Genomic DNA, 19,939 nt, shown 5'->3' on the forward strand with positions numbered 1-19,939 from the left:
AGATTAGAAGATTAATGAATATGGTTTTATTCACAGAGGATTAATGAATTGATATAGCTCAGAAGAAAATGCTTAGCTTGACGCATGGAAAGAAAATTCAGAGAAAAAATTTCAGAAAATGTCTGATATACCAAGAGTCATAATCCCATGAAGAAAATGGACACAGCAGTAGAAGCAATATTTGAAAAGATAATTACCAAGAATTCAAACCATAAAATACAAACAAAAAAATGTAAAACATATTGTATTGAAGAAAACTAAAGGGGAAAGGTGAAACAATCAAGGCACTTATCTGCAAGACAGTGTAGACAACTATCTTTAAGAATATGAGGTAGACATGAGCTTCAGTGAAAGAATATAAAAATCACTATATGGGGGAAAATGGTGAGCTGGACTGCACTAAAGTGAAAAACTTCTCATCTAATGAAAGCTTTAAGAGAAATTCACTAGGAGAAAATTCAAACCAAGAAGCGAGAGAAAATACATGCAATATGTACATCTGACTCATGTATATAATTTACTGAGAAATCTACAAATGAATGAAAATATAGGCCACTCACCATTCAAATGAACAAATGGATATCAAAAAGGATATCCAAAGCAAAAATGAATATATTTTAACCTTTATTTAACCTTATTATTCTTCAAGGCAATGCAAGTTGAAACTATAAAGAGATTCAGTTCAGTTCAGTGGCTCAGTCATGTCCAACTCTGCAACCCCATGAATCGCAGCACGCCAGGTCTCCCTGTCCATCACCAACTCCCGGAGTTCACCCAAACTCACATCCATCGAGCTGGTGATGCCATCCAGCCATCTCATCCTCTATCGTCCCCTTCTCCTCCTGCCCCGAATCCCTCCCAGCATCAGAGTCTTTTCCGATGAGTCAACTCTTCGCATGAGGTGGCCAAAGTACTGGAGTTTCAGCTTTAGCATCATTCCCTCCAAAGAAATCCCAGGGCTGATCTCCTTCAGAATGGACTGGTTGGATCTCCTTGCAGTCCAAGGGACTCTCAAGAGTCTTCTTCAACACCACAGTTCAAAAGCATCAATTCTTCGCTGCTCAGCTTTTTTCACAGTCCAAATCTCATATCCATACATGACCACTGGAAAAACCATAGCCTTGACTAGACAGACATTTGTAGGCAAAGTAATGTCTCTGCTTTTCAATATGCTATCTAGGTTGGTCTTGCTCAAAAGACAGAAAATACAGGGAGTTTGCAAAGATTGGAAGTAATGAGAATTTTTATAGACTGATAGGAAGAGTGAAATTTGTACATATCATTTTTCAGTACTTACTAAAATTGAATATATGCATAAACTATGACCTAGAAATTCAATTCTGAGAAAAAGGACTACCTGAAATACACTCAGTAAAAGACATTTACTAGAATGTCAAAATGTTCATGGCAGTATTTTTTCATAACAAATTCAAATTAGAAACAATACCAATTTACTAAATAATATCAATCAACAAAAGAATTGGTTAAAAAGTGTAGTATAATCAGATAAGAGGATATCATTCAGCAATAGAAATAAAATACTAATGTAAACAACAACATAGATGAATCTTGCAAATATAATAATGAGCAAAAAGAGGCCATAAACTTAAACTATACACTATCTTTCCTTATACAAAACTTAAAAATGCGCATAACTTCACAGAATTGCCAGCAAGAATGTAATTTACTTTGAGAATGTAGATAGGTTTTTTACATAACTGGGAAAGGTCAAGAAAGGGCTTCTGTGGTTTTTTAAATGTCTGATTTGTACCTTGTTTCTCAATCTGTGTCTGCAGCCATGGGCAACCATGAAGATGCTACCAGTGGCATGTAAACCCACATATAAGCCACATATTAGTGAATGAGTATGTTTTTCAAATATTTTTTAATGTATTTAGAATTTATTCTGATACAAAAATCACTTAAATTGTTATAAAATTCATAGCAGATTTTGCCATTGGATATCTTATCAATCTATAGTTACCAATATAATATCAAGTTATAGATGTTTATAAGATATTTGACATTTAAAATATTCCCCATTCATGAATAAAGGTTGGCATCAACAACTTAGATTATATACTGTAATACAGGTATTAAATGAATGTTCGTCTACAATCTCTCTTGATTATATAATTATTTAATTAAAAGAAGATATATTTCCAAATGATGCAAAGTATCAAAATAATCTTGTCATTTTGGTGAATCCCAAAATAAAGCTCCACTTCAAGGTCCTCAGAGAAATATACTGAAAGATGCAAATGTGTAGAGATTTCACATTGTCACTGGATGATTAATCTCCCCAATTACACCTGTTGTCAGATATTTGATGTTTACCAGAGCTTAAATTTTCAGTGGTAAAATAGATATCTGTAATCGTAATATTTCTAATGTGAATCACAATAAAAACGGAGATAGTTTGAAAATCTCTGAAATAGTGACCCTGGCATATTGGCCAGAATATTGAATGCAGGCTTTCTTTCTGCCATTGATACTGTTAGTCACATTTCATGCCAAATGAGCTGTCATAGCTCAAGGATGGAGTGTTCAAGAGATGCATAGCATGGGTAATTCTCATGATGTCTCCCTTGCTTTATTCCTTCCATGTCTTACTGTTTCAGAACACGAACCATGCAGTTACTGACTCATTCAGGTCTCTCACAAAATCAAAGATGAAGAACATAGGTAATCTGGTCTGAGGCAATAATAAAACATCTGTGCTTCTCCAGCGGCTCAGCGGTAAAGAATGCACCTACAATGCAGGAGATGCAGGAGACTTGGTTCGGTCCCCGAGTCGGGCAGTTCCCCTGGAGGAGGAAACAACAATCCACTCCAGTATCCTTGCCTGGAGAATCCCATGTGCTGAGGAGCCTGGTGGGCTACAGTCTGTGGGGTCACAAAGAGTCAGACACGACCGAAGCGACGAAGGCCAGGGATCTAAAGGAACTGTGAAAACACAAAGCTTGTGTGCTGCAGCAATAAAAAAATGCGCTTTAAAACTGTGGTTGTGATAGTCCCTGGATTTACTTAGAAAACACTCAACTCTTTTACTCTCCATAGTAGGAGGAGGAGGAGTGAAGATAATAATAATAGTGATAATAATAATAAAAAACAGTGCTGCCCTTCAGGGAGTGCCTGCCTTGTGTGAGGCATTGTTCTAGGTAATGAACAATCTATTTCATTTAACTGTGAGAAGAATAAGAATATGGGACTTTAAAGCCTTGTTTAAAACCTCAATAGGCCCCTAATATACTTACTTCAGTTTTATCCAGTTGGCTAGGAACTGTGCCCAAAGATGATACTTAGGCAGTTTTTGTTATGGAGGGCTTCCTATTTCCTCATCACAAGCCTTTGTGTATTAAGTACCCTCTAGTTCACAAATTAATAGTTTCAAACCAAGATAAACCAACATCTATATGATTCTGTCCTCCAGGTTACATTCCAGAGACTTCTTCAATAAGAAAGAATTGTTCAAGAATTACCTAGGGAACGTTTTAAAAAAACCAATGCTCATAATACTTTTTAAGAAAAATTAATTAAATAAGAATTTCAGGGCTGGAAACAAAGCATCATTATTTTTTAAAAAGCCATGTGCAGCCAAAGTTGAAACCACGGGGTTAACCAGAGGTATTTAAAAGAAGGTTAAGAGTTCAGACTTATATTTTAAGTAATCTTATCTTCTAAGAATTCTATCTTTCTGTCAGTTATCAGACCTTAAATTTGGATTACAGTATATTTTCCAGCAATGCAAAGAATCCAGTTATCAGCAATTCAAATCCTGATATCAATATGGATATCAACTTTACCTCAACAGAGGGAAAATGTTTATTTAAAAAACTGTCTTTTCTTTATTCCTTGTGTCCAGAGAGGCCTAAACTTGTCTCTTTCTTGGAAAGTATATATGATGGCCATAATAATTAATCAGCATGTTGCAACATCCTGATATTTTCCTAACAAATTCTTAAAGATATTGTTCTTACTCCAAATGTACAACAAACCATAATCTAACCAAGCATGTCAACAAAATTTCAATTTTCTACCAAGAATAATAGAGTCCTTCAGCAAATTGATTTACATGTTGGGGGTTATATCACTGCCAGTAATCCAGTACTGGTACCAGATTATTTAACAGTGTTCTCAGTTGTAAACTAGAGAAATTAAATCTGGTTATCATAAACAGAAAAAATGATTACAGTTGAAGAGTGATTGGTAGCTCATAAACTCTCTGCTGAGTCCTGGAGAATAATTCCGGGTGGGGACACAGAAGGTAAGGTGTAATGAATATCTTGCAACAGGAGCAACCCACACAAGGTGCCATTGCCGGTGTATGGACCGCCGATTGTTAATCTGTGAAGTGGGGAGTGAGTAAGGCTTCCAGCTCTTTTTCACCTTCGAATTGGTATGGTTACCTTTCTTTTATTCTTTCCTGACATCATTGCTCTGGTGCTTAGAAAAATCTTTCTGGAAAGGACCTGATGTAAATAATTGCATATCAGTCATAGTTCTGGGTTACTCCCGTTCAACTGAACCAGTTAAATAACCACTGTTAAAGAACCTTAAGGATCCCATGAGCACTCAGCTGGTCCAGACCCCAGATAGTCCCATGATTAAATATATGACTGGCATGTTAAGGATCCTTCAGGACCCTGTTCTGAGCCCTTTCTTCTGAATGGATCAGGACTGGGACCTTCCAAGCGTCAAATATTTGAGTAATCCTCCTCCTCTCCCAGATGACTGAATTTTTGGCATCCAGAGCTGAAGAGTGACTTCATAAATTATTCAAGAAAGCCCAGAATATAAGTGTGAATCCATAGTTGGAACTTGGCAGGCTTGTTCCAGAGTCAGACCTATTTACACCAACCCCATACTCCTTTCTTCTAGATATGTTTGTATCTCATCAAGTGAATTTCCCTCAGAAAAATTACAGATTGAAGAAGTGGGAAAGAAACACTGGGGAAAACTGGAAAGGGTATCAGGAGGCATGTTTGAGACCTTAAAACCATGTGTATGCAAGGTGCCCAAAGCTAACAACACCTTAGGACACAGGGATCCTTAGGACTAGTGCATATTTGGTAGCATCTTTAAAATCCTCACTTATTTAATCTTCATAATTTATATGCATCCATAAAAGGAACACCAGTAATAACAAAAATAACTTGTTAATTGAATCGTCACAGGTCAAAGCAGTGAAGTAAATAAAATGAAGCATGAAAAGAAAACAAAAATATATTTGTTCCATTATAATAAAAAATAAATGGAAATAAATAGTTTTATTTTAGGATGCTTAACTTCGGGGGGTGGAAACTGTCCTCGATTTAATTAAAAAATTAATCATTGAAGAATAGCAAGCTAGCAAGTAGGAAAAGTGTCCAACTAAGAGAATAATTTTCTCCTCATAGGTGACTAGATGGGTTTGAAAGTTACAGCAGTAAAACCTGTGTTTGTTTTAGATTTACTGCTATTCTTGGTCTAAAAGAATATTAATAATAGAGTTAAAGCCCAATAAGTTATAGGGAAAACTAAGAAAGGCAAGAAGAAACCTTTGAGCCAAACACTTTTCCTGCTTAAAGTATCGAACACGGGTGACAGGGTGAATATAAACTTCTAAGACAGAGGAATTGTATAAACCCTATAACCCTCTCTGGGACTTAGAATGATGAAAGGCTTATTTGAAATATAATAAAAAAGAGGATGAAGTAGGTTTAAATAAAGATGGATTAGGTAAGGAAATCTACAGTTTTAGGAAATGTATGCAACTGAAAACAAAGGTAGCCTGAACAACATTTTTAAAAAGTGAGAGGCTCATAAGTAATCTGTATTAAATACATTTTAAATTTTATTCAACTCAAGTGAGTACAGAAAGTATTTATTACATTTTTAATACAGATCAACAATCTGGTTTACAAACAGACTCACCTGTAACTAGGCAATTTCTATTTTCTCTGGAGATCTATTTTCTCAAAACAAAGAGTGTCCAAAATATGTCAACACATAAGGATAAAATAAGGTAGCTCCAGAAATAGAAAAACAGTTTAACTTTTCAAAAGTTTAGCAAAATCCGGACATATACATTTAGATGTCACTAGGAAATAGATACTTAAGAAGATGTGATATTTCAAATTTATTAATATAACAAGGAAATACTGGCAGAAATGTGCTTTGCCTCTAACACAGGTATAATCCAGGTCATAATATAAAGACATTGGCATCTAAAATTTCAGAGGATATGGATGATTATAATTTAATCATAGCATAATTGAAGGCATGACTACATTTGCGTCTATGATGTTTGCCTCCATGCTATGTTTCAAAAAAGGAAGGAAATCTACGTAGAATTCTGCAGACAATGAGCGTAAAAAGTAATCTCATTATACCTCCAACACTAACCGAGAAAGAGATAAGATCTGTTTGCTGCCATGAACTGTCTGGCAAACTATATAAAGTATAGAGGGCAGCCGTTTTGTGGTGGACTTATGCTTCATATATATTTCCCAGCACAGAGCAAAACAGGCCATTTCGCTCTGATTTCACTCTCACAAAACAAATAGTCTTGATTTGTAATAGCACAGCCTCACTAGGCTATGGCAAGGGCATTGAATGCAGGTGACTGATGAAATAATGCATACAACTCAGAAAGTGGGCACACTAAAGGGGTTATGCCAGCACGTCTAGTCAAGGGAAGCAGTCTACTCCTCTTATACAAATATTACTAACAGAACTACTCATTTCTAGGGTAAAAAAAAAATAAAAAATTACAGTTCTGGAAGAAATAATGCACAAGAATAAATAAAATATATAGAAAATTTTTAAAAAAATTAGGAAGAAGTGTCCCTGACAAATATAAAGTTGTATTATAAAATGAGTAACTAAGACAGTGTGAAAACTTTCAAATAATAAAGCAACAAATGAAATAATCAAGAGTTCAGAAACAGAAAAATATACATTTTTAAACAGTTTCACCTAAAATCAGTGATAAAATTATGGGCTATTAAATACACAATATTAGGGCAATTAGCTATACTTGATTATTGGGGATAAAAATGATCCCTGCATTACATGAGAAGAAATTCTAGGTAATTCAAAGAACTTGATAAACAAATGAAACTGTAGTATATTAGACAAAAAACTGAGAATCCATAAAGTAAGTGGCATGTATAACTTTCATTATATTAATAAAAAGAAGTGATTGAAATATCAAAAAACCAACAGTGGATTAACTAGAGAAAATATTTTCAACATATTAAACTGCAAAACTTTCAGTACTACTAAGATAAGAAAAACATATGAACTCATGAAAAAGAGAAAATCTAATGAAAACAGACAAAAGCTATAAATAGATAATAGCAAAAAGGGAAGTGTAAATATTAAATACTTGTATAAAAGATGTTTTGCAACATTAATAATTAATGGAATGAAAATCAAAGTGGTAGACATTTGATTCTTATTACTCATATTTGTGTTGTATAAAATTGCCACAAAAACTGAACAATTACTCCACGGGGAAATACGTTAGATTTCCATGAACTTTTAGTCACAAGATTTTCATCAGCTAATCAATACATAACATTGTTTTATGGATATTTCTATTTAAAGGCATGTGTCTGACTCTGCGACCCAATGGACTTTAGCCCACCAGCCTCCTCTGTCCAGGGGATTCTCCAGGCAAGGATACTGGAGCCGGTTGCCATGCCCTCCTCCAGGGGATCTTCCCAACCCAGGGATTGAAGCCAGGTCTCCCGCATTTCAGGGCAGAGTCTTTATTGTCTGAGCCACCAGGGAAGCCCTTTAAAGGCACATCATCTAGTAAATATTGTTGATTGATTCATTGACATTGAACTTACAGTCAGCAAACACTATAACTCATGCCCGACTTAGGTTTATCTAACACACTTGTCTTCCTAAGGTATGCCACCGCCTTCTTGCACGTGGAAGCACCAAAAAGCACAGCAGCACTACACTCGGGGGCCGTTTTAAATGGCAGAATCACCAAGAAGCACAAACTATGGAAAATGCAACAGTAATACACTGCAAAAATTACACTTATTTGCAATATGAGAACTGACCACCATTTCCTCAGCTGGGAAGGTGTGTATCAGGTGATTCAAAAGTTTCATTGCCCTGAGCAAGTCTATGACTGATCCAGAAAGCATCGTGAATAAAGATGTAGGGGCTTAAAATTAATTTTAGTGAGCAGGTAAGTTCACAAATAGGGAATCCAGGGATAATGAGAATCATTTAAAATCATCAGATGACCATAGCCTGAAATGATTATATAGTCAATGTTGCTATGGGGAAACAAGGATTTGAATACTGTGCTGGTGGAATTACAGTTTATAGTGTACCTGCAGTATGGCTAAATAACACCACTTCTAGATCTTGACTAGGGAAATATAAGTATATATAAAACATAAATATGACCATTTATATCAGGAAAATTCCTTACAGCAAATAAAATTTGACCTCCCCAAAACTAACTGCTAAAAGCGTACCACTACAAGAAGCCTTACTGATAACATAAAGAACTGGTAACACATATTATGCATGTCATACGGATTATATAACATATTCTTACAATAAGGCAAGATAGAGAAAAGAAAATTCTATCAAGAAAATCATAAGCAAGAGAAAGTACATTCACAGTACAATACTGCATTGATTGATTCTGTAAGTTTCCAGTGTCTGTTTACAGGAGGAATTGTGTCAGGCTTTGCATCAGTATTGTCTTATATGATATAAAATAGTATAGGTGTTATACATATTGTAACACTCAAAATCAAACATGAAAAGATAATGTGAAAAAATTCATATTTATTTATAGGTATGATGATTCATGCATCAATAACAAAGAAGCAATGATATGATTGCTTTATGGTAGCCTAGTGTAATCTGTGTGATTGATTCACGGTAGACTTGCCTAACACTAATGAATGAATCCTTGTAAACTTTTACGGCATACAGTGTATTATATTCATATTCATAATACACTATTGGAAGCTTTGTTACATTTTTTTAAGAAAACACCTGTGATGATAATCTGCTACACAGTGTCTCCAATTATGAGACAGGCATACTGTAAGCAATGTAATTATTTGAAAGCAAAGTTATGACACTAAGAAATCGAACAATTATTAATATTACATTAAATATCACTCATCTTATGCCCAAGTAAGGATAGGCTGTCCACTTTAATATAAGTGGTGCACTGATGTTCTACACAACCACTACTTAGATGTTAATGAAAACTGTCACACAATTCTTGCCACATAATTATTATATTCTCATATGAAGGCACACATATAAGCAACAGATTGAAGGGCACCACCAGAGCGTTGTGCACACCAGGACCCAGGAGAAAGGAGCCGTGACCCCACATGAGACTGACCCAGACTTGCCCGTGAGTGTCCAGGAGTCTCCAGCAGAGGCGTGGGTTGGTGGTGGCCTGCTGCAGAGTTGGGGGCACTTGACCACACCGAGTGTTGCAGTGTGTACAGGCGAACATTTGAAGGAGGTCACCATTATCTTCATTACCTCCACGGTAGTATAAGTAAGTAAATGTTAGTCGCTCAATCGCGCCTGACTCTGTGAATGAATGGGTTGCAGCCCACCAGGCTCCTCTGTCCATGAGATTTTCCAGCCAAGGATACTGGAGTGGGTAGCCATTTACTTCTCCAGGGGATCTTCCCAACCCAGGGATCAAACCCAGGTCTTCTGCACTGCAGGCAGATTCTTTACCAACTGAGCTACAAGGGAAGCCCCCAGGATAGTTTGGCCCCAGATGATTTTCCTGGTGACTCAGGTGGTAAAGCATCTGCCTACAATGTTGGAGACCTGGGTTCAATCCCTGGGTTGGGAAGACCTCCTGGAGAAGGAAATGGCAACCCACTCCAGTATTCTTGCCTGGAAAATCCCATGGATGGAGGAGCCTGGTAGGCTACAGCCCATGGGGTTGCAAAGAGTCAGACACGACTGAGCGATGTCACTCACTCAAATAACAGGTAGGGAACACAGATCCATCCATCAACAGAAAATTGGATTAAAGATTTATTGAGCAAGGCCCCTCCCATCATAACAAGACCCAGTTCCCCTCTCAGTCAGTCTCTCCCATCAGGAAACTTCTATAAGCCTCTTATCCTTCTCCATCAGAGGGCAGACAGACTGAAAATCAAAATCACAAAAAACTAACCAATCTGATGACATTGACCACACCCTTGTCTAACCAGTGAAACTATGAGCCATGCCATGTAGGGCCATGCAAAACAGACGGGTCCTGGTGGAGAGGTCTGACAGAATGTGGCCACTGGAGAATGGAATGGCAAACCACTTCAGCATTCCTGCCTTGAGAACCCCATGAACAGTATGAAAAGGCAAAAAGATAGGACACTGAAAGATGAACTCCCCAGGTCAATAGGTGTCCAATATGCTACTGGAGATCAGTGGAGAAATAACTCCAGAAAGAATGAAGAGATGGAGCCAAAGCAAAACAACACCCAGTTGTAGATGTGACTGGTGATGGAAGTAAAGTCTGATGCTGCATAGGATCCTGGAATGTCAGGTCCATGAATCAAGGCAAATTGGAAGTGATCAAACAGGAGATGGCAAGAGTGAATGTCGACATTCTAGGAATCAGTAGACTAAAATGGACTGGAATGGATGAATTTAACTCAGATGACCATTATATCTACTTCTGTGGGCAGGAATCCCTTAGAAGAAATGGAGTTTAGCCATCATAGTCAACAAAAGAGTCCAAAATGCAGTATTTGGATGCAATCTCAAAAATGACAGAATGATCCTTTTTCATTTTCAAGGCAAACCGTTCAATATAACGGTAATTGAAGTCTATGTCCCTACCAGTCATACTGAAGAAGCTGAAGTTGAACAGTTCTATGAAGACCTACAAGACCTTCTAGTACTAACACCCCCAAAAGATATCCTTTTCATTATAGGGGATTGAAATGCAAAAATAGGAAGTCAAGAAACACCTGGAGTAACAGGCAAATTTGGCTTTGGAATACAAACTGAAGCAGGGTAAAGGCTAATAGAGTTTTGCCAAGAGAACACACTGGTCATAGCAAACACCCTCTTCCAACAACAAAAGAGAAGACTTTAACCATGGACATCACCAGATAGTCAATACGGAAATCAGATTGATTATATTCTTTGCAGCCAAAGATAGACAAACTCTATATAGTTAGCAAAAACAAGACTGGGAGCTGACTGTGGCTCAGATCATGAACTCCTTATTGCCAAATTCAGACTTAAATTGAAGAAAGGAGGGAAAACCACTAGACCATTCAGGTATGACCTAAATCAAATCCCTTACAATTATACAGTGGAAGTGACAAAGATTCAAGGAACTAGATCTGATAGACAGAGTGCCTAAAGAACAATGGGTGGAGGTTCCTGACATTGCACAGGAGGCAGAAATCAAGATCATCCCCAAGAAAAAGAAATACAAGAAGGAAGAATGATTGTCTGATGAGGCCTTACAAATAGCTGTGAAAAGAAGAAAAGCAAAAGGCATTTGAATGCAGAGTTTCAAAGAATAGCAAGGAGAGATAAGAAAGACTTCCTCAGTGATCAATGCAAAGAAATAGAGGAAAACAGTAGAATGGGAAAGGCTAGAGATCTCTTCAAGAAAAGTACAGATAGCAAGGGAACATTTCATGCAAACATGGACACAATAAAGGACCGAAATGATGTGGACCTAAAAGAAGCAGAAGACATTAAGAAGAGGTGGCAAGAATGCATAGAAGTTACTCAGTCATGTCCGACCTTTGAGACCCCATGGACTGTAGCCCACCAGGCTCCTCCCTCCATGGGATTCTCCAAGCAAGAGTACTGGAGTGGGTTGCCATTTCCTTCTCCAGGGGATCTTCCTGACCCAGGGATTGAACCTGAGTCTCCCACATTCCAGGCAGATGCTTTAACCTCTGAGCTGCCAGGAAAGCCCTGGTGGACTATACAAAAAAGATCTTCACGACCCAGATAATCATAATAGTGTGATCACTCACATAGAGCCAGACATCATGTAATGTGAAGTCAAGTGGGCCTTAGGAAGCATCACTACGAACACAGCTAGTGGAGGTGATGGAATTCCATTCCACTTCACTTATTTCACAAATCCTAAACAGGATGCTGTGAAAGTGTTGCACTCAAAATGCCAGCAAATTTGGAAAACTCAGCAGTGACCACAGGACTGGAAAAGGTCAGTTTTCATTCCAATCCCAAAGAAGAGAAGTGAAAGTAACTCAGTCATGTCCAGCTCTTTGCAATTCCATGGATTATGGAGTCTATGGAATTCTCCAGACCAGAATACCGGAGTGGGTAGCTTTTCACTTCTCCAGGGGATCTTCCCAAACCAGGTCGAATACAGGTTTCCCGCATTGTAGGCAGATTCTTTATCAGCTGAGCCACAAGGGAAGTCCATTCCAAAGAAAAGAAAATGCCAAAGAATGTTCAAACTACAGCACAATTGCACTCATCTCACATGCTAGCAAGGTAATGTTCAAAATTCTCCAAGCCAGGCTTCAACAATACATGAACTGTGAACTTCCAGATGTTCAAGCTGGATTTAGAAAAGGCAGAGATCAAATTGCCAACATCCGTTGGATCATCAAAACAGCAAGAGAGTGCCAGAAAAATATCTATTGCTTTATTGACTATGCCAAAGCCTTTGACTGTGTGGATCACCCCAAAATGTGGAAAATTCTCAAGAGATGGGAATACCAGACCACCTGACCTGCCTCTTGAGAAATCTGCATCCAGGTAAGGAAGCAACAGTTAGAACTGAACATGGAACAACAGACTGGTTCCAAATAGGAAAAGGAGTATGTCAAGGCTGTGTATTGTCACCCTGCTTATTTAACTTATATGGAGAGTACATCATGAGAAATGCTGGGTTGCATGAAACACAAACTGGAATCAAGATTGCTGGGAAAAGTATCAATAACTTCAAATATGCAGATGATACCACACTTATGTTTTAAGAAAGTGAAGAAGAACTAACGAGCCTCTTGCTGAAAGTGTAAGAGGAGAGGGGAAAGTTGGCTTAAAACTCAACATTCAGAAAACTAAGATCATGGTATCTGGTCCCATCACTTCATGGCAAATAGATGGGGAACAGTGCAAACAGTGTCAGACTTTATTTTTTGGGGCTCCAAAATCACTGCAGATGGTGACTACAGCCATGAAATTAAAAGACGCTTCCTCCTTGAAAGAAAAGCTATGACCATCTAGATAGCATATTCAAAAGCAGAGACATTACTTTGCCAACAAAGATCTGTTTGGTCAAAGCTATGGTTTTTCAGTAGTCATGTATGGATGTGAGAGTTGGACTATAAAGAAAGCTGAGCACCGAAGAACTGATGTTTTTGAACTGTGGTGTTGGAGACGACTCTTGAGAGTCCCTTGGATTGCAAGGAGATCCAACCAGTCAATCCTAAAGGAAATCAGTCCTGAATATTCATTGCAAGGTCTGATGCTGAAGCTGAAGCTCTGATATTTTGGCCACCTGATGTGAAGAACTGACTCATTTGAAAAGACCATGATGCTGGGAAAGATTGAAGGCAGAAGGAGAAGGGGACTACAAAGGATGAGATGGTTGGATGGCATCACTGACTCAATGGATATGAATTTGAGTAAACTCCAGGAGTTGGTGATTCACAAGGAGGCCTGGTGTGTTGCAGTCCATGGGGTCTCAAAGAGTTGGACACACTGAGTGACTGAACTGAACTGAACTGAAGTGTATTAACTATATGGTATGATAATTATTTTCTATTCATTATGTGGAAATGGATCATCACGAAAGTCTTCATCTTCCTTGTCTTCACGCTGAGTAGGCTGAAAGTGAAAGTGAAAGTCACTCAGTTGTATCCTACTCTACTACTGAAGAGGAGGAGAAAAAGGAGGGTTGGTCTTGTTTTTCAGGGATAGCAGATACCGAAGCCGTGGAGGAGATAGAAGGGCAGGCAAAAGAGGCAGGCACACTCCATGTAACCTTATAAAAATGCATCAGGGTTTATGTCTGATTCCCTTGCTTTTTCATTTCTCCAAAAATGCTTCTATATGGTACCAATCCCTTGTCCACTGTCTGTTTTAGTTTCAATGCTCATATCATACAAGGATCCATGTTTTAAAAAAAGTCAAAAGCAGTTTTCCACAATCAGAACTCTTCTGTCAGGCTATCCCTTGTCAATTTCTTTTGTTTGTTTCTGACACTGCTTCTTCATTTTCTGCAACATTAGTTCGGAAGCACTCATCTCCATCAGGTTATCTTCTGTTTATCCCTTTGATGTGATGTCTATTAGCTCTTGAGTTTCTCTAAGATCCATATCTTGAAACTCTTTATACACCACTCTTTTTTTTTTTTCTTTTTTCCTCTACATCCACGTAATTTCCTTGATTGGCTCAATTGTAAAGCCTATGGAGTCGTGTGCAACATCTGGACACAGTTTTCTCCAGAAGGAGTTTATTGTTTCAAGTTTGATGGATTTAACAGTTTTTTCTATAACAGTGATGGCATCTCCAAGAGTGTAATCCTTCCAGACTTTTATGATGTTTCATCAGGATTCTCTTCCATAGAGTTCACAGTCCATTGTAAAGGTCCTTATGACCCTCTGGTCTAAAGGCTGAATTAGAGACATTGTATTTAGGGGTAAGTAGACCACATTGGTGCCTTTGGTCCTGAACTCATGGGGTTCTGGGTGACTATGGGAATTAACCCCCCCCCCCCAAAAAAAATAAAACCACTTTAAAAGGCAATTCCTTACTGGCAAGGTATTTCCTGACTTCAGGGAAAAAAACATAAATGGAACAAATCCAGAAAAAGCGTTTCATTATCCAGGTCTTTTTGTTGTACAATTAAAAACAAACAAACAAAAAAACAAAAACAACAAAAAAAACCCAGCAGCTGCTGTTTATCTTTTCAAGGTTCAGAAGTTAGAAGCATTTGAGAAAAGAGCATTTGCACCAAATGGTGAAATTGTCCTATTCCTTCTTGACTTAAAGCCTGGTGCTCACTTCTCTTCCTTACTAATAAATATCCCTTGTGACATTTTTTTCCCCCAAGAATGCTTGCATTAAAAACCTGCTCAGGCAGATATCCTTTCTCCTCAATGATTTTCTTAACAGCACCTGGAAACTCATCTGTTACCTCTCAGTTACCTGTTATCTTGATATTTTTAAGCCAAATTTCTTTCTAAAATTATCAAACCATCCTTTACTGGCATTAAATTCTCCAGCTTTAGATCCTTCACCTTTCTTTTGCTTTAAGTTGTCATATGATGACTTCACTTTTCTCAAATCATCTTAGAAATCCATAGATATGTCTTTCCTAGAGCAATCGTGTACCCACATCAAAACTGCATTTTTAATATGAGATTTTTTAAAAAGTAGTTTGCAAGAAGTACAAGATTTTCGAATCTGGTGGAATGACCACAGCAATCGCATTCCTTATTTCCATTTTTATATAATGGTTCTTACGCTGTATTCATTTCTCTTGAAGTGGCTGCTGCTACTGCTGCTAAGTCACTTCAGTCGTGTCCGACTCTGTGCGACCCCATAGATGGCAGCCCACCAGGCTCTCCCATCTCTGGGATTCTCCAGGCAAGAGCACTGGAGTGGGTTGCCATTTCCTTCTCCAATGCATGAAAGTGAAAAGTGAAAGTGAAGTCGTTCAGTCGTGTCCAAATCTTTGCGACCCCATGGACTGCAGCCCACCAGGCTCCTCCATCTATGGGATTTTCCAGGCAAGAGTACTGGAGTGGGGTGCCATTGCCTTCTCCGCTTGAAGTGGCAGGCAACCTCAATTGCAGACCTCAATCACTGGTACATATCAAACAATTCAATTTTTTTCCTGTAATGTCATATCTTTTCCCGCTTCTTGGGAGTGCTTCCAGCATCACTAGTGACACTTCATGTGGGTCTCTTGGTGTGACCCAAGGTTTAGGGTATTGTGCTAAATATAATGAAAAATGTGCAAGTACCATGAGCCATCACTTTTTCTGTGACACCAATTTACTGGCAAGATCAACTGCTCATGTGGAGATGATTAGTATCACACAGAATTTTAAGCAGATACTCACAACTCTTGAGCTCATTGTGACAGCAACAGGGGGTTTCTATGACCTCGTGACAGTAGTCCAGTACGTACTGGAGTCAGCGTGACACGGGTTTGCTTTAACACTGCGTCTGTACATTCACTTGCGTTTCTCTTGGCTGCAAATGGCACCATGTATGATCTGTGAGTGTTTGTGTGCGGGAGTTTTGATAAATCTTAATTTTCACAATAGATTTGTGAATATTTTATGGTAATAAATGATAAAATAGACTAGTATCAACATATATTTTGTACCTTCATGACATAACTAATTTTTTTTCAGTATTTCTAGGCTTTGTAACTTGTCTGCACGTTTTTTCAACTTATTGCAAATCTCTGAAGAATTTTCCAATATACTTATTGCAAAAAAATCTGCATATAGGTAACCTACACAGTTCAAACTCATATTGTTCAAGGGTTAACTCTCTATATAAACTCATATAAATATATGTTTATAGTCTTGAAGAAAATAAAGAAAAAGAAATGGCTGTCTCAAAGGAGGCAACTGGGGAGATTTATAAGAGAAATTTTACTACTTTTAGGTGTGTTATTTATTTTGACTATTTAGGTAGTATGTTGTTGATTTTTTTTCCCCACAGAAGCAATATTAAATGTTATTTTTTTATTAAAAATGCATTTTAAAAGGGAAGATATACAAGGAATAAAATAATATTTTTCCCTCGAAGATTTTGCCATAAAATTTTAGATTACAAAGTATTATAAAAGACAAATATCTAAGATGACATGAAAAAACCATCTGATTTTAAACCATCTGACATTTCAGTGAAAGGAGGCAACATCTCAATTCTAACAGAAGTTTGCTAAATGATTTAAAGGAAATGTCTATAGTCCTATAAAACTAATAATGTGGTGTTTGGAAAAAATTAATTTATATGACTGCATAATCATGCCACATTATAGATAAACACTCACAACAGATAGAAGAAGGTTGCGTGCCATAATTTCTGAGCTCTAAGGAACGAATGAGCTGGGGGGAAATACACCTAAACTCACCTCAATGAATGATCACTAGCTCTCATGAGAGTCTCAAAAGTTTAAAATGACGCAGGCACACCAAGGTTTCACAACACTACTTTACACAAAACAATTCTCTTCCTTCGCTATGCTCAAAATGACTTTGTAAATCTTGATTACAGTGTTTTAAGAAAGCGTTTGGCACTATTAGGACATCAATAAATATTTCTTAAAAGAGTGAATAATTCAGTAGGTTGTATAACATATAAAAGACTTAAGAAAATTTTTCCTAGAATGATTCTAAAAGCCATAGAACTTCAGCAAAAAAAAAACTTTTATTATTGACCAAAAAAATCCTTGCCAATATCACTGGCATACAACCAAGCATGTACTCTATCTGCAGGATCTTTAAATTCAATTCAAATATTACTATTTATTTTCATGTTAAACTTTATCTAGAAGGAGTCTATACTCATATAGGCCAAATTCAAAGGACATATTTAACTTTATATTGTCAAATTCTCAAGAGAGAAGTCATTTGGCCAAAGTACTCTGAACTATTGACCTATGTTTAGTGAGCAAAGTGTGAGCAAGGTAGTAAAACAGTATCATTTTACTTTAATTCAAATAATTGACTCGGTGATTTGGTGTGCTTGCCTTGTGTGCTAAACTGCTTCAGTCCTCTCTGATTCTTTGCGACTCTATGGACTCTATTAGTGTCTTTACTGAAAAGGAAACAATACTTCAGTTTGATTTACTTCATCATGGCAGTCATATAAACAATAGAGATATTTCTTTAGCCACGTAAAAATGGTATTTTATTTTTTATTGAGTTAGTAGAAACAGAGTCATAAAAAATTTAAAATCAAAATGATTTAATCAAATAAACAGTGAATTTAATTGTTTGCCGAAAGTTTTCACTTTCATCTCAGGTTCAAAGGATTTGTTAACAAAATAAGCCACTCATTATATACAAAAAAATAATACAAATATTTACTAGAGAATTATCTAGCTTACTTTCAAACTACTAACATTAAAAGAAAAGAAAAATAGAAGAGCAGAAGATACATCACCAAATAGGATTCCGACCAACATCCAGACTTAAACAGTGTTGGGAATTCCCCTGCCACAGTGCATCTGGAGTTCCAATTGGGAAAAGGTCTGTTGGTGAGACTTCAAAGACTGCAGTTTGGGGTTCCCACTTATAATCGGAGGATGGACCCAGACTGATATCATCATCAATCTGTGAGCAAATTGCAAGCTTGGTTTCTGGATAAGATTTGGTTTTGTCATGTAAAACTAGGAATGTTGCTAAGCCTGGAGCTTGATTGCCCTGGCCCCCTCCAGGTCTCAACAATCTCAAGACTCCTCCCCCATCTTATCTAAGGTGCTGCACCTCTTGCACTCCCAGCAAACAGTCACTTCAGTTACTCCCAGTCTGGGCAGTGTCCATGCAGGTTAGAAGCAAGGTCAGAGGCCTGCTCTGCTTTGTCTCTGAAGCCTAAACAGAACTATTTATTTAATTTCCCTAACAATTGTCTGAAACCTAAACTAAATGTTAAAAAATAAACTGTCTTAGAATTTATGTCACCCTTTGATATACAGATAGTCTCACACCAGAAAAGTAAAACACAGAGATTCTTAAATCTTAAAATACATTTAGTTTGATTGCCTTTTTAAATCATCACTATACAGATAAGTTCTGACAAAAGAATAGAAATTACTATTCTAGACTTTTCCATTAGCCACAGAGAGAAGGAGGGAAAAAAGTGAGAATGCAAATTGTAACTGAAAACAAGATTTATTGCAAAATTCAGACTTAAATTGAAGAAAGTAGGGAAAACCACTGGACCATTCAGGTATGACCTAAATCAAATCCCTTGGGATTATACAGTGGAAGTGAAAATAGATTCCAGCTATTAGATCTCATAGACAGAGTGCCTGAAGAACTGTGGACAGAGGTTTGTGACATTATACATGAGACAGTGATCAAGATCATCCCCAAGAGAAAGAAATGCAAAAAGGCAAACTGATTGTCTGAGAAGGCCTTACAAAAAGCTGAGAAAAGAAGAGAAACAAAAGGCAAAGGAGAAAAGGAAAGATATACCAATTTAAATGTAGCGTTCCAAAGAATCAGTTCAGTTCGGTCACTCAGTTGTGTTCGACTCTGCAACCCCATGGACTAGAGCACACCAGGCCTCCCTGTCCATCAGCAACACCAGCAGTTTGCTCAGACTCATGTCCATTGAGTCGGTGATGCCATCCAACCATCTCATTCTCTGTCGTCCCCTTCTCCTCCTGCTTTCAGTCTTTCCCAGCATCAGGGTCTTTTCAAATGAGTTAGCTCTTCACATCAGGTGGCCAAAGTTTTGGAGTTTCAGCTTCAACATCAGTTCCATTCAACATTCTATTCCAAAGAATAGCAAGGAGAGATAAGAAAGCCTTCCCTGGGGAACAGTTCAAAGAAATAGAGGAAAACAGTAGAATGGGAAAGACTAGAGATCTCTTCAAGAATATTAGAGATACCACGGGAACATTTCATGCAAAGATGGGCACAATAAAAGACAGAAATGATATGAACCTAACAGAAGCAGAAGACATTAAGAAGAGGTGGCAAGAATACATAGAAGAACTGTACAAAAAAGATCGTCATGACCCAGATAACCATGATGGTGTGATCACTCACCTAGAGCCAGACATGCTGGAATGCGAAGTCAAGTGGGCCTTAGGAAGCGTCACTATGAAGAAAGCTAGTGGAAGTGATGGAATTCCAATTGAGCTATTTCAAATTCTAAAAGAGGATGCTATTTAAATGTTGCACTCATTATGCCAGCAAATTTGGAAAACTCAGCAGTGGTCACAGGACTG

General features: G+C 37.5%; 1 protein-coding gene across 1 annotated transcript in view; it reads right to left on the reverse strand.

The window, feature by feature from the left end:
* Positions 1–19,939, reverse strand: part of CNBD1 (cyclic nucleotide binding domain containing 1) — a 494,615-nt gene that overhangs the window by 50,000 nt on the left and 424,676 nt on the right. The window contains exon 13 of the mRNA XM_027973294.2: positions 7,891–8,000. Coding sequence (XP_027829095.2) covers positions 7,891–8,000 — 110 coding nt within the window. The remainder of the gene's footprint in view (positions 1–7,890; positions 8,001–19,939) is intronic.

This window comes from Ovis aries, chromosome 9 (genome assembly GCF_016772045.2).
Source record: "Ovis aries strain OAR_USU_Benz2616 breed Rambouillet chromosome 9, ARS-UI_Ramb_v3.0, whole genome shotgun sequence".
In the NCBI taxonomy this organism is placed as follows: Eukaryota; Metazoa; Chordata; class Mammalia; order Artiodactyla; family Bovidae; genus Ovis; species Ovis aries.